Raw genomic sequence first — 24,650 nt, 5'->3', positions numbered from 1 at the left:
ATTTACATTGCATTGATGCCATTGACGGCCATGTATGTCGAATCTATTGATGCCAATGTACTTGGATTCCATTGATGCATATGGATGTCGATGCCATTGACGGCCATGGACGTCCAAATTTCCCATTCATTTTCAATGGCAAAAAAAACAAATGTCCTCAAATCAACACGAAATTACCAGATATTGATAGGACGTGTCCCACAAATGTTCCCAAATGACCTGATTTGACTAGGACACGCCCCCCAAATGTTCCCAAATGACCTGATTTGACTAGGACGCGCCCCTCAAATGTCCCCGAATAACCTGATAAGATCAGGACAAGTCCTACTAATGTCCCCAAATGACCTGATATGACCAGGACATGCCCCCCAAATGTCCCCAAATCAACAGGAAGTGACCTTATATTGACCCCGAAATGTCCCCAAACATACCTGGGCGGAGCTGAGACCTGTATCTCCACACAGCAAAGACCCTGAGTAATTTTTCCAGAAATGGCAGCTTCTAGTTTAATTAAAGAAACCTATACCGACAAAATAATTGTAAATATCTCTAAAACGACAGCAGCACAAACAAAACTTTACCGCATAAACGATTAACATCATTTTTATACATATTTGCGTCTGACGGTGGGCGAGACTTCGTGAAGGACCGTAGAGATGGTCACCAAGCAAAATGGACCCGAAGTGGTACCATTCGTTTGTGCTACGTTCATGTTAGTTGTTTGGACTCCCCTCTGTTGTTGAACGATTTGGTACGCTCCATTAGCCGCGGGAGCAAGGCTACGGAAAAGCTATGAGTGACGTTTCCACTCGAAATTAATATCTCAATAACGGTAGAATATCTACTAAACCGTTCCAGCACAAACGATTAACACAATTTTTAATTGAAATTGGGGGCTATCTGACCTCAGATTTACCTATAATAGAATTGTAAATGTATATATATATGCAAAACGACATCTGTGGCAGTTTGTTGTCGCGTTGTGGCAGTTTGCTGTCGCGTTGTAGCAGTTTGCTGTCGCGTAGTGGCAGTCTGCTGTCGCGTAGTGGCAGTTTGTTATCTCGTTGTGGCATTTGCTGTCGTGTTGTGGCTATTTGCTGTCGCGTTATGGCAATTTGCTGTCGCGTTGTGGCAATTTGCTGTCGCGTTGTGGCAATTTGCTGTAATTTGCTGTCGCGTTGTGGCAATTTGCTCTCGTGTTGTGGCTATTTGCTGTCGCGTTGTGGCAATTTGTTGTCGTGTTGTGGCAATATGCTGTCGTGTTGTGGTAATTTGCTGTCGTGTTGTGACTATTTGCTGTCGTGGTGTGACAATTTGCTGTCGCGTTATGGCAATTTGCTGTCGCGGTGTGACAATTTGCTGTCGCGTTATGGCAATTTGCTGTCGCGTTGTGGCAATTTGCTGTAATTTGCTGTCGCGTTGTGGCAATTTGCTGTAATTTGCTGTCGTGTTGTGGCAATTTGCTGTCGTGCTGTGGCTATTTGCTGTCGTGCTGTGGCATTTTGCTGTCATGTTGTGACAATTTGCTGTCGTGCTGTGGTAATTTGCTGTCGTGTTGTGGCAATTTGCTGTCGTGTTGTGGCAATTTGCTGTCGTGTTGTGGGAATTTGCTGTCGTGTTGTGGCTATTTGCTGTCGTGTTGTGGCTATTTGCTGTCGTGTTGTGGCTATTTGCTGTTGTGTTGTGGCAATTTGATGTCGTGTTGTGGCAATTTGATGTCGTGTTGTGGCAATTTGATGTCGTGTTGTGGGAATTTGCTGTCGTGTTGTGGCTATTTGCTGTCGTGTTGTGGCTATTTGCTGTCGTATTGTGGCAATTTGCTGTCGTGTTGTGGCAGTTTGCATTCGTGCTTTTTTCTTTTGCAAAGCGTTTGAAATTGGGGTTCCGAGTTTTTTCTCTTTGCAAAGTGTTTGGACTTTGCATTTCTCCTGACACCTCTCGGCCACCGTATGTACCTGATGTTATAGCCAGGAACTACGTTTTTTTATTATTCTATTCGTCAGTATAGTGCTTTTAAACAATTGGTGGCATAAAGCACAACACACGAGGGCCAGATAAGAAGAAACTAAAGCGTATTAATGCATCATCACATAGAGATTTCATGGGAATTCCCACTTTTCCGCACCTAAAGGAGGTCCGGCACCAAGAAAGGCCAAACAGCAAGGTTAAGCTATTAATAATAATCCAGTTGGTCTGTAATAGTGCTACTTTCAATTAATGAAAAACACAAGTCACTGCAGCTGGCAGCGGGGGAAATTAAAGTCCAACACTTTTAGTAATAGAAGTGCTTTTTAACTACTTTATCTTTCCTTAGTGGGATGTTTTGCTCTCCCTGTGTAACATAAGAAAGCCAGGTAGTATTGTTCAGGACAGCCAAGAGCTTATAAAAGACTTAAAAAGTAGTTTAGCGACATATTTATAATACAATTGAACAATGCAGTGGCGGAACAAATGTGAACAGGGCCCATCGGGTGCTGGGGACACAAGTGGAAAATTATTCGTGGGCCCCTCAAGACAATTATTCGGTGTGTGTCGGTGTGTGTGTGGGGCGCAAATGCTTTTTTTTTTTTTTTTTGCGGGCCCCTCAGAAAAACTGTTTTAAATGGACCAGAGATTTTTTTCTCAGATAGACCACTTCGTTTTATTTTCTCAGATAATCTGCTTCATTTTGTAAATGTGAACGCGCATCCGAACTCTAATTCAGACCAAACAAACAAACTATGGTCCGCTCAAAAATCGTGGGTCTCGGTCCGCTTTAAACGCACCCTGCAACCGGAGCAGGGTCCGCTTTTGCTACTTTATGTGCTGTTGTGATGCTACGCTAAGCAGTAGAGGTGTGCAAAATTTCCGATTCTTAGATGCATGGTTGTCATGGGACAACACTGACAAAATGACACCTGTGCTGACAGCACTCCTGCAATGAGTCACAGGACATTTTGGAGGGAAAATGACAAGCAGTACTCAATTCGGACATTTAGGGATGTACCTAGTTCCCATACTCACTTTTGTTGCCTGGGGTTTAGATATTAATCGCTATATTTTGAGTTATTTTGAGGGGAAAATAAATTACCATAATTTCCCGAATGTAAGGCGTACCCGTGTATAACGTGCACCCCAAATTTACTTGTACAATCTAGGGAAAATTATTGTACCCGTGTATAGCGCGCACCCTAATTTTTCTGGCTGTCAAAGAGGTCTAACTTCTTTTAACGAGGTCTAACGAGGCTCCACTCGTTACCTGTATTAATGGCACCTGTTTTAACTCATTATCAGTATAAAAGACACCTGTCCACAAACTCAGAAAGTCAGTCACACTCCAAACTCCATGATGGCCAAGACCAAAGAGCTGTCGAAGGACACCAGAGACAAAATTGTAGACCTGCACCAGGCTGGGAAGACTGAATCCGCAATAGGTAAAACGCTTGGTGTAAAGAAATCAACTGTGGGAGCAATTATTAAAAAATGGAAGACATACAAGACCACTGATAATCTCCCTCGATCTGGGGCTCCATGCAAGATCTCACCCCGTGGCGTCAAAATGATAACAAGAACGGTGAGCAAAAACCCCAGAACCACACGGGGGAACCTAATGAATGACCTACAGAGAGCTGGGACCACAGTAACAAAGGCTGCTATCAGTAACACAATGTGCCGCCAGGGATTCAAATCCTGCACTGCCAGACGTGTCCCCCTGCTGAAGAAAGGACACGTCCAGGCCCGTCTGCGGTTCGATAGAGAGCATTTGGAGGATTCAGAAGAGGACTGGGAGAATGTGTTATGGTCAGTTGAAACCAAAATAGAACTTTTTGGTCTAAACACAGGTTCTCGTGTTTGGAGGAGAAAGAATACTGAATTGCATCCGAAGAACACCATACCAACTTTGAAGCATGGGGGTGGAAACATGCTTTGGGGCTGTTTTTCTGCAAAGGGACCAGGACGACTGATCTGTGTCAACGAAAGAATGAATGGGGCCATGTAAGAGATTTTGAGTGAAAATCTCCTTCCATCAGCAAGGACATTGAAAATGAGACGTGGCTGGGTCTTTCCTCATGACAATGATCCCAAACACACAGCCAGGGCAACAAAGGAGTGGCTTCGTATGAAGCATTTCAGGGTCCTGGAGTGGCCTAGCCAGTCACTAGATCTCAACCCCATCGAAAATCTGTGGAGGGAGATGAAAGTCCGTGTTGCCCAACGACAGCCCCAAAACATCACTGCTCTAGAGGAGCTCTGCATGGAGGAATGGGCCAAAATACCAGCAACAGTGTGTGAAAAGCTTGTGAAGAGTAACAGACTGGTTCTGCCGCCGTTATTGCCAACAAAGGGTGCATAACAAAGTATTGAGATGAACTTTTAGTATTGACCAAATACTTATTTTCCACCATGATTTGCAAATAAATTCTTTAAAAATCAAACAATGTGATTTTCTGTTGTTTTTTTCCCCCACATTCTGTCTCTCATAGTTGAGGTTTACCCATGTTGACAATTACAGGCCTCTCTAATATTTTCAAGTGGGAGAACTTGCATGATTAGTGGTTGACTAAATACTTATTTACCCCACTGTAAAAATACAATAGAGAAAACATGCTAAATAAGTGTACAGTTTGATGTTACATGATGCATGAACAACAAAATGCGAATGTACTGTCCTCACCAGGACGCTACGGCTCGGTCCTGGCTATACAGCGAGCTAAACTCCCAAATGACGATGCTGGACGACCGTATACTTTGCTAAATCAATTTCGTCCTCGATACCAAACAGGTTGACATCAACGTAAATAAATGATAATTAGGTGCTATTACAGCAATGACACAAACGGTTAGCATGCGTTCGCTAGCATTAGCGCATCGTTCAAACTAGGGTTGTTCTGATCATGTTTTTTTGCTCCCGATCCGATCCCGATTGTTTTAGTTTGAGTATCTGCCGATCCCGATTTTTCCCGATCCGATTGCTTTTTTTTGTTGCTCCCGATTCAATTCCAATCATTCCCGATAATTTTTCCTGATCATATACATTTTGGCAATGCATTAAGAAAAAAAAAGAATAAAACTCGGACGAATATATACATTCAACATACAGTACATACTGTAAGTACTGTATTTGTTTATTATGACAATAAATCCTCAAGATGGCATTTACATTATTAACATTCTCTCTGTGAGAGGGATCCATGGATGGAAAGACTTGTAATTCTTAAAGGACAAATGTGACTGTATATTGTGACTAAATATTGTCATCTAGTGTATTTGTTGTGCTTTCAGTAAATGATACTGTAGCCATGCCCAAATGCATGATGGGAAGTGGAACCATGACTGTGCGTAGTGCTATTAATTGAAATATGTTCTCTGTGTTGGGAAATAACATGGGGTGTTAAGAAAAAGATCAATTACTACCTTGCTTCCCCACATTACTTCCCACGATATTTCTAATCGTAGGGAAAGGGATTGTAAGGCTTTAGCCAATTAAAAAAAGGCTCCAAAGGCTTCCAAATTTCACTCTACTCATTTTACGCTGCCTTTTAGCTCTCTATATAGGTAAAATGGCGCCATTACAGATTGAGCGTGACAATGCGTGAGTGGGTCGTGCAGCGCATGCATTAATTACATTAAATATTTTAACGTGATACATTTAAAAAAAAAATAATTAGCGCCATTATCGGGATAAATTTGATAACCCTACCTTAAGCCAAAACTAAAGACTCTGGATGAGTGTAACATATTATATCTGTAACGTTAAATACAATTAGAAAACGATTTAATTAAAATAAATATATATATATATTTAAAAAAGGCATGTCCGATATTTTTTTGCCGATTCTGATGACGTGATCTGACCCGATCAAACTACCACACAACTGGCTCTAAGTTTCTGATCGCGGGTGGAAAACACACAACAACAACAACAGAAAAGATGATACACACAGGCGGTTATTGACAAGCATAAACAATGAACGTAGGTTCGCAGCCGAGTTTCTCTCTCTCTCGCCCACTCAGAGACGCTGCATAGCTGTCCACCCTCTGGCGTGTGAGTGCTCTTCTTCGCATAAACAAGTGCGAGTGCGCCCCCACTTGGGCTTGAAAGCGCCACAAACTAAAATCATGCATTTCGATATAAAAAAAGTCAATAATGCAATTGAACACGCATTGCCAAAGGCAGAACGCGAAAGTGGCCAGAGCTATTGAGTTATTCAGATAACTATAGCATAAAGAACATGCTAACAAGTTTACCAAACCATCAGTTTCATTCCAAAACACCAAAATAACATGTGAAATGATATCATATAGTGTTAATAATTTCACACACAAGTCGCTCCTGAGTATAAGTCGCACCCCCAGCCAAAGCATGAAAAAAACTGCGACTTATAGTCTGAAAAATACGGTAATGACTGATGATGTGTTGTTGCTGCACTCTAAACCTTGAATGAAACACACAAAGAAGTTAGTAGAGTGTTCTATTAACCTCCCTCTTGGATGCTTTTGCTTAGAAACACTAATGACAAATTATAAAAGAAATTAAACACTAAGTTTTTTTTCAGGACCACAGGAGTTGAGTGGAATGATGGGTGATGCTTCTGTATTGAATTTGGCCGCGTTTTCCTATTTGCTTGAGCGCGTGGGCGGATAAGTCGCTTAGAGAGAATTACAGGTATCGTCTTTAAGCTTAATTGTCAGCATGAGCTGATTGTTACCAGGTTCATCATGAGAGTGGGTGCTGCAATGCATTTGTGTGGACATTGTTAGTGTAATATAGCACCTTTTTTTTTAAATAGATAAAAATCAGGAGAGTACGAATATGCAAATAACATTACTTTCACTGTTACAATAAATAAGGTTCATTATTTTTTTCCATTATATATTTTCATGGCAATTCATTTTGCATTTGTCTCTTCTTCCATGTCTATGATTTATTCATATTCCTAGCTGTTAATGACTGACAGTGTATTTATAAAGATTAAACAAACTAATAGAAAGGATATGAAGTTATAGCTCAGTTTATAATCCAGACCAGCAGGGGCGCCGTATAGGGGTGAAAAATGATACTGATTCTAAGGGCCCATACCCTGATGGGGGCCCACAAAGAAAATTACAACATTAGGTAATCGTTTGCAGATTTAAATATTAATCATTATAATTTTAAAAGGAATAAAACGAAGGGTTAAATTTTCTTGTTTTGTTTTTGTAAAAAAAAAAAAAAAAACATCTAGAGAGCATATGTATTGCCAGCCACCCCCGTATTTTCATTAAATGGTTTGGTCCGCCCTTCCTTCGATCAGACCGGGAGCAGCGGTGCGCATTTACACTAGGCCTGAACGATATTGGAAAAAACTATTGTTGCGATTTTTGGGGGGTTTGCGATATTATATTGCGATATTTAAAAGAAATTTTCACTAGATGACTTGAATAGCTGTTTGGAAAGACTTTGGACGACTCACCATGACCACAGTGTACAGTGATCCCTTGTTTTTCGCGGTTAATGGGGAACAGAACCCACTGCGATAAGTGGAAAAACAGCGAAGTAGCGCACCCCCTGATTTTTGTGTGTGTGTGTGTGTGTTTTTTTTGTGCTCAATTTATTTATTCAGATTTAGCATTGGAAAGAGATACATATAAGACGTTTTTTTTTTCATTTTTTCCCCCAAAGTGATTTAAAAAATGTATATAGATAAATGGTTTTTAAGCACTTCAAATGTCATAATTATGATCAGTTTTAAACATAACTGTCCAACCAAATCATTTTTAGCAAGAATGAAGTACTGTAGTAGAAAAATGCTTGGCTTTATTAAACGCTTCTGTTTATCTACCTTAGCTGTGACTCTTGGAGTGACATGTAGAAATTTCAAACTCCTCATGATCACTTCTGGCATTTATCTCCACATACACACACATTTATTCCAGCGCGGCTTCCTCGCAGAAACGGTTTAACAAGTTAAACGGTGATTGACACATTGCTCCGCTTTGAAGTCCCCTTCTTTGGCAAGATCTAAGACAACGAGCATCGTTAACTTTAATAAGCAAGTGCTGCAGTGACTGAAGAACAAAAGGCTGGGAGAGGGAGGGTTTGAGGCTGTGGGCAGAGCAGAAAGCACAGCATATGTGCATAAAAAAAAAAAAAAATATCGCACGTGCTTGCGATGGGACTACCGCGCACGCGCACATCGCGATGGCGATGTTTAAACGATATATCGTTCAGGCTTAATTTACACCATTCAATGACACGGAGTACGCGGAGCGCGGTACTGCAGAAATGTTTTCAAAACAGAAATCGGGTTTTCAAAAGAGGAAAGAAAAGAAAGCAAAACAGGAGATGGGTAGAAAAGGCCAACAGGATGTGACAAAGTACTTCACAAAGGAAGGTTGGTGTCTTGTGTCAGTGTGTGTCAGTGCTGAAAATTAACCTGTTATCTTATCTCCGAAGCAAGGTCCCAGCTCATTCCGTAAGAAATACGGGATTTTCCCGGCCTCAATGAGCAAGATTCACCTATGTAAAAAACATTACCGTAATTTCCCGAATATAACGCACACTTATTTCCCCAAAATCAACTTGTAAAATCATGGTGTGCATTATAAACGGGTACATGGATGGAGACAGAAATATATATTAGGGCTGTCAAACGATTAAAATTTTTAATCGAGTTAATTACAGCTTAAAAATTAATTAATCGGAATTCATCGCAATTCAAACCATCTATAAAATATGCCATATTTTTCTGTAAATTATTGTTGGAATGGAAAGATAAGACACAAGACGGATATATACATTCAACATACAGTACATACTGTAAGTACTGCATTTGTTTATTAGAACAATAAATCAAGATGGCATTAACATTATTAACATTCTCTTAAAGCGATCCATGGATAGAAAGACTTGTCGTTCTTAAAAGATAAATGTTAGTACAAGTTATAGAAATTTTATATCAAAACCCCTCTTAATGTTTGTTTGATTATAATTTGTAAAATTTATTTTAAAAAATGTAAAATTATTCATTAAAAAAATAATAATAAAGCAAATGTGACACACTGAATTGCTAGCTAAATTATGCTTAAATATATTGTTCTACGTAAAGGACATCAGCCAAGGTCGGCCCCCCACATTTTTACCACGCCAAATCTGGCCCCCTTTGCAAAAGGTTTGGACACCCCTGCTGTAATTGTTTGCTAGCTAGTGTTTGCTCCACTTTTAGCTTACATTTAATCAGTACAGCAGGCAAACCCTTAGCAATCTCTTCATACTACAACAGTTGTATACTGTATACTAGGCCTGAACGCTATCATTGCGATTTTTGGGGAGTTTGTGATTTTATATTGCGATATTAAAACGAGAAAATTTTCACCAAATAACTTGAATAGCTCCGTTTAGGATAGCTGCACTATTAACGGAGAAAAACAGTTTGGTCGCGCTGCCTAGCAGGAGGGAGAGTGAGACACTGTGGTGCCGTACGAGTATGAAGCAGACAAACATGAATGTATGTTGTTTTTAAATAAAAACCCGATCCTTTTCACCCTATTCCGATGCTCTGAAAAATGGCGCCATCGGCCCATATTTTTATAACTCAGTTTAATCCAGGATCTGTACACTTGCTGCGTTCACGAAGTAAAACAAAAGTTTAAATGTTGAAAAAAAAAAAAAAGGAAAAAAATTGCACGTCCTGCGATGTGACTACTGCGCATGCGCACATTGCACTGGCGATGTTCAAACGATATATTGTGCAGGCTTACTGTATACTGTAATGTATACTGTAGTACAAACATAAGACATAAAAAACATAAAACAAAACATTTATTCCAAGTCATTCATTATGGTAATTGTTTTGAGAATATTTCTAATAAAAATACATTTACATTGTAAAAGATGGTCTCCAGTACATTTCTTATAGATGATATCAGTCTATTCATTGTTGCTCTATAAGCTGTATGCTTATATAAATATATTTTCATCTTAAATGAATGCAGAAAATGCTCAAATTAGTGTGTAAAGATTCACCAGAATGCAGGAAATTACGTAGTTGATATTCTAAATGTGTGTGTGTGTCCCGGCACTGGTGGTGGGGCCCAAAATCCCTGGCAGCGCAACTGCAGACCAGGTCAATTCATGTGCCACACTTGAAATGCAAAACTATGCTAAGGAATTAGAAAATACAAACACTGACCTCAGCTTTGATCTTATTGTCTCCGAAGCAGAGGTGTTGAAGGTATGCCGCAGCATTGGACTGCACGGATGGGAATTGATGTTGCAGCATCTGGATGACTTCTGGTAGCTCCGGATCTCGCCAGCCAAACTCCCTGGTAAGACAAAACCGACAGACACAATTGAAATCCACGAGCCAAAAAAGCACCTAAACGATATTACCTGTGAATATGTACAAATAAAATCAGTAATTGCCCTCATATTTGAACAGTGGTTCTTAACCTGGGTTCGATCGAACCCCAGAGGTTCGGTAAGTCTAAGGGGTTCAGCGAAAGTAAAGAAACGCAGAGCCCCATTTTCGTCCGCTGATTAAATCCAGGCAAAGTGGCTTTTTACACCAGGTTTTAGACTGGTTAGCTCCCAATATACAAGCTTAATCCATTTCAATGAACTGCTAGTCCTCGATCTGATGAGGAGGAACTGGTTTGCTCAGTGGAAGGTTGACCCGCACTTGGTATGAGGGAATACAACAGACCAATAGGTGTGGTCTCAAATTTTGACCTGAATGTAGTAAAACATGCTGTCAAAATGAGAAGAATTTTGAACGGGAAATTGCTAAATCATTAGCTTGCAAGCTTATATATATCGGTTTTGAATTTGGAAAATTATCTAATTCCGATGGGTTCGGTGAATCCACAGGTGACACTTGTGGGGTTCAGTACCTTTAGCAAGGCGAAGAACCACTGCATTAGAACAAGAGCTACAGAGTAAATTTCCTAATGAATGTAATCAAAATAGCGAAACATTGTCTTAAATAAGGCCCGTGTTTATACGACAATACGCAATAACGCCAAAGTGGCATTTTGCCGTTATTTTGATTCCGACCAGCACAGAAGCGCAAAAGTGGATGAAACCTCCATTTTGCCGATGTAGCAGGCATTCCCAACGTGTAGGTGGCAGCACCAGTAAAACTTGATTCCTGTGCGTAACCCTTCTTTGTTTAAAAATAAAATCCAATACAAACAATATTATGGTAGATTTTGGTTGCAACTTTACTTTGGTTACAACGTTTTTTTTCCTTAACATTGACACCTTTTCAAAACGATATCTTGATTCCTGGCATGAGCGTACCAATAACCTTTTGTGATGGAAAGTATCCTAGTACAGTGGTATGAAAAAGTTTCTGAACCTTTTGGAATTTTTCACATTTCTGCATAAAATCACCATCCATGATCTGACCTTTGTGAAAATCACACAGATGAAAAAACAGTCTGCTTCAACTAGAACAACCCAAACATCTATAGGTTTTCATATTTTAATGAGGATAGTATGCAAATAATGACAGAATAGGGAAAAATAAGTAAGTGAACCACCACTTTTAATAATTTGTGGCCCCTCCTTTGGCGGCAAGGTCATGCCACAGCATCTCAATGGGGTTCAAGTCTGGACTTTGACTTGCCCGCTCCAGAAGGTGTATTTTGTTCTTCTGAAACCATTCTGAAGTTGATTTACTTCTGTGTTTTGGATCATTGTCTTGTTGCAGCACCCATCCTCTTCTTAGCTTCAATTGTCGAACAGACTTGCCTGGAACTCCAGACTCACCGCTGTTCCAGCGATAGAGTCCGGCGACCGTTCCGCGGATGAAATTCCCAGGGCGGAGCAAGCCACAGCAAATAGACAGCGGAGTGTACCAATCAGCGAAGGGCAGACGTAACGTTGGTAAAGCGACAAGAAACTCTCGCGCGAGGAAGCACATCTTCTTTTAAAAGAAATGCTTCCAGTGCTGTAAGTTGCTGGGGTCTTAGAGACCCAATGTATTTTTGATCATTTAAAACTGAATTTACCGCGGATTGGAACATATTCTCGGCCCTCTCGTTCGCCATCTGTGTTGTTGTGGAGACGACTTCCAATGCGCAAGACTGACGTTGCTCCTTTAGAACACGTCACGCAAATAAACAAATCTGATTGCTCGGATACGTTTGTTCTGGCTCGAGAGGCTAATGTGGAGCTGGGTCCCAGACTTCTCACAGTGTTTGAAAAATACAGGGAGAACAGTCTAGCCATGCCAGGCAACTGACAGACGGCCTCAGGTTTTCCTGAAAAACATCCTGATAAACCTTTGAATTCATTCTTCCATTGATGATTGCATGTTGTCCAGGCCCTGAGGCAGCAAAACAGCCCCAAACCATGATGCTCCCTCCACCATACTTCACAGTGGGAAAGAGGTGTTGATATTGGTGAACTGTTCCATTTTTACTCCACACATGACATTGTGTGATACTCCCAAACAATTCAACTTTGGTTTAATCAACCCACAAAATATTTTGCCAAAACTTCCGTGGAGTGTCGAATTGCCTTTTTGCGAACATTAAACGACCAACAATGTTTTTTTTTTTTAGACAGCAGTGGCTTCCTCCGTGGAGTCCTTCCATGACCACTTGGCCATAGTTCTACATATAGTTGATGTGTGCACAAAGATATTGGACTGTGCCAGTTTCTGTAAGTCTTTAGCAGACACTCAAGGGTTCTGTTTTACCTCTTTGAGTATTCTGCGCTGAACTCTTGGCATCATCTTTGGTGGATGGCCACTCCTTGGGAGAGAAACAACAGTGCTTAACTCTCTCCATTTGTAGACAACTTCTCTGACTGTCGATTGATGAACATCCAGACTTTTAGAGATGGTTTTGTATCCTTTCCCACCTTCATACAAATCAACAATCCTTGATCGCAGGTCTTCAACAGCTCTTTTGACCGAGCCATAATGCACATCAGGCAATGCTTCTCATCAAGACAACTCTTAACAGTTTTGTGTTTTAAAGTGGGCAGGGCAGCTTTAAACCACTCACCAATGATTGGGCACACGCCTGACTTAAATTGTTTGGTAAAAATTAGGGTTGTTCCAATCATGTTTTTTTTCTCCCGATCCGATCCCGATGGTTTTAGTTTGAGTATCTGCCGATCCCGATATTTCCCGATCCGATTGCTTTTTTTTGCTCCCGATTCAATTCCAATTAGTCCCGATAATTTTTCCCGATCATATACATTTTGGCAATGCATTAAGAAAAAAATGAATAAAACTCGGACGAATATATACATACAACATACAGTACATAAGTACTGTATTTGTTTATTATGACTATAAATCCTCAAGATGGCATTTACAATATTAACATTCTTTCTGTGAGAGTGATCCACGGATAGAAAGACTTGTGACTTTGTATATTGTGACTAAATATTGCCATCTAGTGTATTTGTTGAGCTTTCAGTAAATGATAATCTAGCCATGCCCAAATGCATGATGGGAAGTGGAACCATGACTGTGCGTAGTGCTACCAATTGATATATCTTCTCTGCGTTGGGAAATAAGATAAGGTGTTAAGAAAAAGATCAGTGCTACCTTGCTTCCCCACTTTGCTTCCCATGATATTTCTAATCATAGGGAGAGGGATTGCAAGGCTTTAGCCAATTAAAAAAAGGCTCCAAAGGCTGCCAAAATTCACTCTACTTATTTTACGCTGCCTTTTACCTCTCTATATAGTTAAAAAGGCGCCATTGCAGATTGAGCGCGTCATGCAGCTCATGCATTAATTGCGTTAAATATTTTAAGCTGATACATTTTTTAAAAAATTAATTGCCGCCGTTATTGGGATAAATTTGATAACCCTACCTTAAGCCTAAACTAAAGACTCTGGATGAGTGTAACATATTATGTCTGTAACGTTAAATACAATTAGAAAATGATTTAATTAAAAAATATCCGTATATATATTAAAAAAAGGCATGGCCGATATTTTTTTGCCGATTCCGATACGTTGAAAATGACGTGATCAGACAGTGTCTAGTAAAAATTGGTTTCAATTACTCTTTAAGTCTCCTTAGGCAGAGAGTCCACTTACTTATTTTTCCCCATTCTGTCATTGTTTGCATGCTATCCTCATTAAAATATAAAAACCTATAAATGTTTGGGTGGTTTTAGTTAAAGCAGACACTGTTTTTTACATCTGTGTGATTTTGACAAAGATCAGATCACATTTGATGCAGAAATATTAGAAATTCTAAAAGGTTCAGATACTTTTTCATATCACTGTATATCATCATTTCGATATTTTGTCACATCCGTAATACGTAATGCAAACAATAGGATTTTATAGCATTTCATCCATTTTCACACCTTTGAGCACACTGGAAAGGATTGAGAAAAAAATCCCCTGCTGATATTTCCTCTGTAATGGCCCCCTGAACGAGAAAATTATGAGTGTGCGAGTGCGGGTGGGTGTGTATGTCTCGACAATCACCCATGTTATTTTCTTTAATAACTACCCAGTAAGTAACTGGCTTTTAGGAAACTCCCAAATCCCAGTGCGATCCTACAGAAAAGCCTTTTGTTGAAATTTTGCCACCCGCATTGATTTTGCTCTACGAGGATTGATTTTGCCGTTACCACCTTCACGCTGGCCCTCGCCTGCAAAAATAGCCATTTGCTATAATCCCCCATCAAGATAGCCCGCTTTTATTTTGCCCCCTTACCTTCCGTTGCCCAGACACGAAAATAGGATAAATACAGAGAAATTGACCGGCCCGAGGAGTTGGAAATGGCTCTGGCCTCCATGCTGGGTCTCTGCTGGATCAAGAGCATGCAGTGTGTGAAGCATATTTGGAAAGCAAGGAGTAAACATGGCTCTCGAAGATAAAGTGAGCTCTTGCCTGGACGGGTCTTTATCCGCCAAATGATAAGTGTTCATTCAGCTGGAAAGCATGGCTGATGGAGGAAGGTAAAGGAGCGATAGGAAGACCGAAGTAGAGGAGGGGGGCATTCCCAGGGTATTTAGGAAGAGAGACCCTCAAACAACACTAAATCACATGGGCAGATAACATCAGGCCAGTTTGTTTGTGTGTGTGTGTACATGTGGCGAGATTTGATTAAGCCTTGCGAAGTGGACACACATAGCATGACTTGTTTGTTTCCAAAGTGCGCGAATGTGTGTGTGAGATCCATCCCTTCCAACCTCACACCCCTGTCAACGAACGTAATAGAAAGCAGTGAGATCTGCTGATAAGATAAGCATCGTGGCTCACCATTAATTAAAAAGGCCTAGTAGGGAGAGCGAGACACACACAGCGAGGAAAGCGGAGCAAAACTCTGAGGGACGATAGGCGTTAAGGGGGAAACCCCTCGGGGACAAGAAGCAATTCTGACAGTAGAGGGAGAATGAAAATAAAAATACATATTATTTCCAGAGAAAGGATAAAGAGGTAAACAGCCTTCAGACAGGACACCAGTCAACACTAGCGCTAATGAGCGGTACAAACCTGTTAGACACACTGCTGGGCGAAGAGCCAGTGACGTGAAACAGCGGGATGCAAACACACAAACACAAAAGGGGCGACAAGAGTAGTGCCAGCAAAACCACAAGGTTCACACTAAATACGTATTAAGGCGGCGTATTCTCTCCAGATTTCAAGCTTCAATGCACTCTAAATATGGGAGCCATATTATTAAATGGTGTGAAAAGCTTTTATTTATTTGATAAATATATTTGCTGTCAGGTAGAGTAATAGGGTGTGTGGATCTGCTTTTGCGCCTGTCTGCGTGAGGTTGCATGTTCTCTCTGCGTTTGTGTAGTTTGCATAAACAGACTCTTAAAGGGCAGCTGAAGAGCTTTTCGGATTTCACATCATCGCCAGATCATCAACTCACCTACGTGACTTTCAACTAAAAAATAGTCTTGTAATGCCAGAATGCCTGCCTGCCCACCGGATTCTTCGGACACTATCTCCCCAATAACAGGCGACTGCGTGCCGGACCCGGCGTGAGCTCGCCAGATCCGCATAGCAATCACGGCCGCTAAACGTCAGTGCGGCAGATGTGGCCCGGATCAGCACTATGACAGTACAAATGATAGGTTACGCACTGTTCTGGGGCGGACCGTGCACACCAGACGAGCTCAAACTCCTGTTTAACATCAGTGTGCCAGATGCGGCCCGGATTAGCACTATAACAGTTTTACCTTAATTGTCGCCTTGATTGTACAAATGGGTGAGCCTGGGACCAAGTGCCACTGATCATCAGCAGCAGCTTACTTAAAATGGTCCTTGGCCTCACATCATCGCAAAATCAACAACTAACCTACAGGTATGTGACTTTCAGCTAACAAAGAATCTTGTAATGCTGATACTGAGCTCAATTTTGTTTTTTCACCCCCGGATCCTGTACTGCTTGCCTGCCAGAATGCCTCCCTGCCCATCGGATTCTTCGGATGCTATCTCCCCGAGAGCAGGCGACTGCGTGCCAGATCTGGCGTCAGCTCGCCAGATCCGCATAGCAATCATGCACGATTAACGTCAGTGTGCCAGATGCGGCCCGGATCAGCATGATGCCAATCACTGTCCTTAGGTAATGTCACAGCATCCCAATGGGGTTCAAATCTGAACTTTGACTTGGCCACTCCAGAACGTTTATTTTGTTGTTCTGAAACCATTCTGAAGTTGATTTACTTCTGTGTTTTGGATCATTGTCTTGTTGCAATATCCATCCTCTTTTTAGCTTCAACTGTCTGACAGATGGCCTCAAATTTTCCTGCAAAACATCCTGATAAACTTTTGAACTCATTCTTCCAATAATGATTGCAAGTTGTCCTGAGGTAGCGAAACAGCCCCAAATCATAATGCTCCCTCCACCATGCTTCACGGTGGGGATGAGGTGTTGATGTTGGTGAATTGTTCAATTTTTCCTCCACATGATACTCCCAAACAATTCAACTTTGGTTTCATCAATTCACAAAATATTTTGCCAAAACTTCTGTGGAGTGTCCAAGTGCCTTTTTCCGAACATTAAACGAGCACGAACACCATTCTTGGCCCTAGTTTTACATATACTGTAGTTGACGTGTGCACAGAGATATTGGACTGTGCCAGTGATTTCTGTAAGTCTTTAGCAGACACTCTAGGGTTCTTTTTTACCTCTCTGAGTATTCTGCGCTGAACTTTTGCCGTCATCATTGGTCGACGGCCACTCCTTGGGAGAGAAGCAACAGTGCCAAACTCTCTCCATTTGTAGACAACTTCTCTGACATCCAGACATTTACAGATAGTTTTGTATCCTTTCCCAGCTTTATACAAATCAACAATCCTTGACCGCAGATCTTCACACCGCTCTTTTGACTGAGCCATGATGCACATCAAACAATGCTTCTCATCAAGACAATTCTTACCAGGTGTGTGTTTTTTAGTGCGCAGGGCAGCTTTAAACCTCCCATCAGTGATTTGGCACACACCTGACTTAAATTGTTTGGTAAAAATTGGTTTCAATTGCTCTTTAAGTCTCCTTAGGCAGAGGGTTCACTTATTTTCCCCCTTTTGTCATTGTTTGCATGCTATCATTAAATATGAACACCTATAAGTTTGGGTGGTTTTAGTAAAAGCAGACAGTTTTTTCATCTGTGTGATTTTGACAAAGATCAGATCACATTTGATGGTGATTCAGATACTTTTTCATACCATTGTATTTGTCTGATATTGGTAAACATGCTTGAAAAAGGCATTAAATTCCAAGGAAAAAAAATCAAGGCAATGAATTGCACTACCACAAAGATTCAGATGTTAAGTATCGGGCTGATTATTAAGGTCTCGTGGGTCTCAATTGGACCCAGGGCTGCAAGTTTAAGATATCTGATTTAGGAGATATTAATGAAATCTCCTAATCGTGTTCTAATGACTGTAGGTAGACTGTCAGAGTGCATGTTATCTATTCATGTAATTTACTATGTCCTTCTTGCCCTCACAGTCCAATTCCCATCCATCTTCAAAGCCCACAACACATTTGAAGAGACAGTTCCCGACAGGAAGTGTGTCTCGCCGGCCCTAATCTGATTGGACAAGCCCTGTCATTTCTGTTAACTGATTGGCGGACAGGAAAGCATCGCGCATACCAAAGCAGATGCTAATTAGAGCCTGAACATCCATCTTTAGGGTACTAAAATAGCGGGGGGAAAAAGGTGGTCAATAGAGGGATGAGAAATTATTAAGAGATATTGGAGGAAGGAAAGTGAGAAAAGTGTCAAAAACAGTATAGGTAATTTATTGCCTTGGTGATGAAAGCCTGCATGTTACTCGGCAGAAACTAAATAAAAGTTTGACTTTGACAAAGGAGCCAAGCTGAGCATTTTTTGAAGTATTGGCTAGTAAATCACTCTGACCGTCAAACAAACCGTTTCCACTTCCTTTCTTTCGACTCAGATCTTCGAACTGAATTTACCCACAATATTACACACATCTTCTAACAGAGCTCAATATAAGAATCCATCTTTTTCAAAGCTGAGATTTTTCAATTTTGATGCCCACTGTTAAGGAGATAAACAGTAAAATTAATATATGTCATTTCATTCTTTCAGCATACAAATTGTCAAAAAAATAAAATAAAATTAGGATGATGCCTACGACATCAAAAAGCATGTTTATTTTATATTTCACGTGGTATTTTATGCTCCTGAATGAAAAAGACCGCTTGGATGTGTGTGGAAGCGATCCTTTTATATATTGAATTTTTGAATCCCGCGCCATGAAAATGGGTGACTTCCGGCTCCAGTCTCGATTTGAGGACGAATGTGACGTCACCCAGGTCAGCATCTCACAATACAGCATTGCTTTATAGCATGCAAATGGACTGCGGATTCAGCTAAATTTGTGGATTAATTTGTTTATTTTTCGCATCACGCCAGCCAAATATGCTGCAGGGTTTTGTTGCTGCACCAGGGAAAGGCATGTGAGCCTTTTTGGGTTACAAAAGGTTCCTGTTCACCTCGAGATTGGCCAAAACAACCCTGACAAATGTGGGACCATTGGACTTATGGGGAAGTGAGTAAACATCATGTTTTGTATTGTATCAAATACTGGGATCATGGCACGCGTTTTACTACGGAGGTGGCTTGCATTTTGTGGCTGAAAATGCTCCTTCTCCACCGAGAATGCCACTCGGCTGATGACAGGCAGCTTGTCGCACACCCCCCTCGGTTCTCTTCGATTGCCCGCCAGGAAAGCGCTGTACTCGGCTTCGTGTGCCTGGTGTTTTGTCCAATTTTGCACCCCATCAGAAACTTTGCGTTCAAATTAGTCGAGAATACAGCGATTACATAGTAAACACTACAAACTTTCATTAAATAAAGTAATATTTACTTATGTTTGATCATGGATGGACATGTAGAAAAGGTCACCTCAGACAAATCCTGCCATGTTAGCTGCACGCATGTATGCTTACGATGTTACTTATTTATTTAGCACCTGTGGATAACATTGAGAGTCCAACTGAATATAAAAGAGGGCTTATTAACAGCCACAAAAGCTTAGGGAGAAAAATATTATAAGGGTGCAAAATTTGGCAAAACAACGGCAATAGATCTTTGAGTTGGGCTCGGGCAGCTACGCGCTCCTCCCACATCGGCTGGTTTGTCCGGCGGTCATTCTCCAGCTGCTTCCCCGGCAAATGCCGCTGGGGGGGGTTGTCGAACAGCGAAGACAATCGACAACCCCGCCACCGTGTGAAATGATCCGGGATAGTTTTGTGTGATTTTTAGCTCTGAAAGGTCAGAATAAGACTTTGAATTGCCGCTCAGTTCGGGTTAGCATGTTGGCTAGCGGTCACGCCTCCTGGTTTATTTACGCTCTCCGTAGCTGTGGCAGGGAAATGACAAAAGCTGTGGCAGGGAAATGACAAAAGCCGGACTAACTACGGTGGCATGAAATATTGTTCGGGTAATGCAAGAAGTCAACAGTTTTGACCATTATGGAGTAATTTTGCCATGTACTGAATAAATGCATTTTTAATATTTCTCATTCCATTTAGCAAAAGACTTATTTGTCATGACCATACTGTTTATTGGAGAAAATATATAAAATAAAAGAATATCCTGTAAAAATATTGGAGTAGAGCGATTGAAACAATGACATTTTTCTGCTCTCTTCGTTGCATTTTCCTCGTTCTGAATAATTCCTCCTCAATGGGCTGAATTCTAAATCAGATGAAATTGTGACCCTGCCGACGTCATCCTCCAGCTGGGGACGCCAGAGCACTATAATGACAGGCGAGGGCTAAATTGCAGATTAAAAAACTAATTTCTAGTAATATGTGCTTTGCCAAATTGTTGTATATAGTCGAACGTCTCAAAATATGATTCTAATTCACATAAGAATGCTATTTAAGACTTTTTTTATCCTGTCATAGGCACTCTAAGTATCACTTGATTTTTATTAAGTACGTAAAGTACAATTTACTAGAGATGATTAAAATTGGCATAAAAACAGCAATTCTTGATACCAAAAAATGTAACAGCAAGAGCAAAAATAACCCATGAAAATACTCGTAGTCACAATTTTGTGAAATCTGCATTACGTTGACAATCTCTTTGGCACACAAAAACACTCTAAATGGGATTTATCTTGGCTGCGCGGTGCCACAAGGTTAAGGATTTGCTGCACATTCAAAATGACTTTATTCACATCCCTTGAATGGAGAAGAAATATATTTAGACGCTTGAATACAGGTGTGCTTATGTGTGTTTCTTGACTTAAACATGGAATGTAACATAATTTGACTTTTGCTATTATCATTGGCATACAGTACCAATAACCTTCTTGAGTCTTCATGGTGTTTGAATGGGACTAAAATTTATACATGTAGGCTCTAATAAACCACAATTGTTCTCTTGTACTAATGTGTTGTTAGAAACACATAAAATGTTAAATCAATGGCAATATTTTATAATATTTAGTTCATATTTTGACCGTTAGTTGGCGCCATGGTTTGCGGGCTCGCAGTGATGACGTCATTGGGATCTTTCCAAATGTGTAGCGTGGTCAACAATTGCGTACCGCACGCATGCTATTTTTAGACCGTGACGTCGCATCGTAAAGTGGAAGTAAAGCCGAAGTGGGACATTATAGACCCGCCCTCGCATAGAAAAAACGTAATTTGTGCTACTTTTCGCCGGTAAGCTTTCAAAAACGAACATACCGATCACGCATTGCTTTTTTGGAACTTGTAGAAACGACTCTAGACATTACGACACATGAAGGATGTTTTCTTCATACGTTTCCGGAAACCAGAAACTCGGGAGGAAAAAATGTGAAGACCGAATCAACTTGCGCGGACTTTAACACCAGCTCGGTGAATCCATTCACACTTCATATGCAGTAAACATTTTGTTGGGTTGGCATGGTCTTTCAGAGGACAAAGAGGTAAGTAATTTTTATATTTTTAACTTATTCTTTTAGCATAACGTTGTGCCGTACTGCTTCTGTCTGACAATAAATGACCTGAAAAGAATTACAATGGTATCTGACTGCCACTGTTACCGTTTCTGTTTATATATACCGTATTGGCCCGAATATAAGACGATGTTTTTTGCACTGAAATAAGATTGAAAAAGAGGAGGTCGTCTTATAACTGCGGCCTAAAAAAAAAAAAAAAAAAAAAAACTGCGGCCTAGACATATACCCATTCACGACGCTTGATGGCGCCAGTCATCAATGAATCGAATGCTGAACGCGACTCGGGCGGCCAAAGCGAACCCCTGACACGAAGAAGAAAGTGGTAAGAAGGAAAAGAGAAGAAAATACCGGTAATAGAAGAGATAACCGAAAATGGAGAAACTTCGCGACAATTTGGAGAAAAGTGGGTCGAAGATTGGCCAGGTTAACCGGTGTTTGGCCATTCCTTACTACGCGGCGAAACGTCCTACACAATGCTCAGGGCGCTTGCATATGCATTCACACGCATGCGCACATCGGTTGGAAGCGGCGAGTACTCACTATTTTTGTTTTTATTTAGTTATTTAGAACCTTTTCACAGCCTCAAAGATACTTTTTGCATGTATTACCCTCTCATACTTTTAACCATTGTGTTTTTTTGTGTTAGCTTTGAAGCAGTTGACCACATTAGTCACGTAGCGTATTTAAACCGTCCTTATTTGACATAACTACATTTAAGTATTTTCTGCAGGCATTTCTTTAGTACGTTATTCCTGTATGCATCTAAACAAAACAAGTTTAGAGCACACGGTAGTAATTTAGGTGTCAAATTCGACTAATGTAGGACGTTTCGCCGATGTAGGACATTTTGGCAGAACACCGGCAGCTGAGGAGAAGTTATGACGCAAACTTCAAGTTGATGGTGATAAATGAGGCGGTGTCTTCAAACAACTGCAAAGCGGCTGTGAAATATGGTGTCACAGAGTGTAATGTACGGAGATGTAGAGCTCAAAAAGATCGCCTAAAAAATGCTCACAGTCAGAGAAAAGCTTTCCGTGGTCGTTTCTGTATAAAAATTAATTTGGTGTTCAAAAAGTCTTTTTTCAAACTTGAGTCTTGAAAAAGAGGGGGTCGTCTTATAATCGGGGTCGTCTTATATTCGGGCCAATACGGTATATATAAACAACTTTAGTAAGGGGGAAGTGTAAATAAATTATAGAATTAAGATTTGTTATCAATGAAAAAATTAAAAGTGTTCGTTGGCTGTCACTGAGTAGCATTTGCGACCGCTACTCAAAGGTAACTAAATTACACCCAAGAACGGTCAGAGACGTAGGACAACCTGAGGATATAATATATAAGAAAGACAGGGCTGGTTGTAAAGGATAGCTTGTTGAAACAGGAGGATGTCATTGTCAGTCGCGTCGATAAAAAAGCTAAGGCTATGCTTAGGTCGGCTCGTTTTTTTTTTGTCATTTTCAGCCTTCGACACTCAAGCCATCTCATTTTTATGTTCAGTATTTTTATGTTCCACATCTTTACCAGTGAATTTGGCACCAGGCACATCATTTTCGGAGAGAATTGGTAGATTTAGCTCTGTAAACATCTCCTTCGTACACGATTTCCTTTCATTTCCTATTAGGGACGAACGGTTGCTTGTCCCTACTTAGTAACAGTAGCTAATAAAGATGTCCCGATCGATCGGCGTCCGATCACGTCATTTTCAAAGTATCGGAATCGGCAAAAAAATATCGGACATGCCTTTTTTAAATATATATATATTTTTTGAATTAAATCGTTCTGTATTTAACGTTACAGACAAAATGTCTTATATTCATCCAGAGTCTTTAGTTTTGGCATAAAGTAGGGCTATCAAATTTATCGCGTAAACGGCAGTAATCGCGTTTAATCTATAATGGCGCCATTTTACCTATAAATAGAGGTAACAGGCAGCGTAAAATGAGTAGAGAGAATTTTGGCAGTCTTTGGAGCCTCTTTCTAATTGGCTAAAGCCTTAAAATCCCTCTCTCAACAATTAGAAATATAATGGGGAGCAATGTGGGGAAGAATGATAGTGGATGATCTTTTCCTTAACACCCTATATTACTTCCCAACGCAGAGAAGATATATCAATCGGTGCGACTATGCACAGTCATAGTTGCACTTCCCATCATGCATTTGGGCAGAACAGTTAAATAGCTACAGTATCATTTACTGAAAGCTCAACAAATACATTAGATGGCAATATTTAGTCACAATATACAAAGTCACATTTATCCTTTAAGAATTACAAGTCTTTCTATCCGTGGATCCCTCTCACAGAAAGAATGTTAATGATGTAAATGCCATCTTGAGGATTTATTGTCATAATAAACAAATACAGTACTTATGTACTGTATGTTGAATGTATATATTCTTCCGAGTTTTATCCATTTTTTTCTTAATGCATTGCCAAAATGTATATGATCGGGAAAAATTATCGGGAACAATTGGAATTGAATCGGGAGCAAAAAAAAAAAAAAAAGCAATCGGATCGGGAAATATCGGGATCGGCAGATACTCAAACTAAAACAATCGGATCGGGAGCAAAAAAACATGATCGGAACAACCCTAGTTAGGAATGTAAGAGACAGCTAAGATTTGTTGATATTTCAGACTATTTATGTTGCCTTCCACCCTGCAGATCTCTCACACACCCCCATACTGGATGTAACCTCAGACCATGATTTTGGTAATGATGTAACCACCAAATTTCACTGTTTTCTGAATGAATCTTGGATCCATGCGGGCTCCAGTAGGTCTCCTGCAATATTTGTGGTGACTGTAGTGCAATTCAACGGAAGATTCATCTGAAAAATCCACCGTTTGCCACTTTTCCAGTGTCCCTCCTTTTGACAGGCTGTGGGCCTTGGCAAATGCCTCACGGTTTTTGAAATGTCTGCACCCTGAGAGATAAATAGTCTTTCATAATAGCGTTTCAACAATGGCGGTAACTTATAAAAACAAGTGAGAAGGGCTGAACAAAATGAAACCCAAAAGAAAATCATGTTCTGCAAATCGCAAGCTGCAAGTAGTGAAATATGAGCTGAAAACTTTAATCGAGCATCAGAAAGAAAGTTTGGAGTTAGGAAGTTGTCTATGCATCATGTAATGTTACTGTCCACTTATTCAGCTTGTTGTTCTGTATTCTGTTTTGATTCTAAATTGCCTTTTGAGATGACATGTCTGGTCTTGGTCAAATAAATTTCCTTTTACAAATGCGACTTGTGCGGCTTCCTCT

At 40.4% G+C, this 24,650-nt stretch overlaps 1 protein-coding gene across 10 annotated transcripts in view; it reads right to left on the bottom strand.

Annotated features, from left to right (window-relative positions):
- Positions 1 to 24,650, bottom strand: part of ctnnd2a (catenin (cadherin-associated protein), delta 2a) — a 542,938-nt gene that overhangs the window by 169,585 nt on the left and 348,703 nt on the right. For all 10 annotated transcript variants that reach the window (XM_057823756.1, XM_057823762.1, XM_057823757.1 and 7 more), the window contains one exon: positions 10,152 to 10,284. In XM_057823756.1, the coding sequence (XP_057679739.1) occupies positions 10,152 to 10,284 (133 nt within the window). The remainder of the gene's footprint in view (positions 1 to 10,151; positions 10,285 to 24,650) is intronic.

Source organism: Corythoichthys intestinalis, chromosome 20, assembly GCF_030265065.1.
Source record: "Corythoichthys intestinalis isolate RoL2023-P3 chromosome 20, ASM3026506v1, whole genome shotgun sequence".
NCBI classification, from domain to species: Eukaryota; Metazoa; Chordata; class Actinopteri; order Syngnathiformes; family Syngnathidae; genus Corythoichthys; species Corythoichthys intestinalis.
The sequence above is the reverse complement of the archived record's forward strand: the minus strand, read 5'-3'. Positions and strand labels throughout refer to the sequence as shown.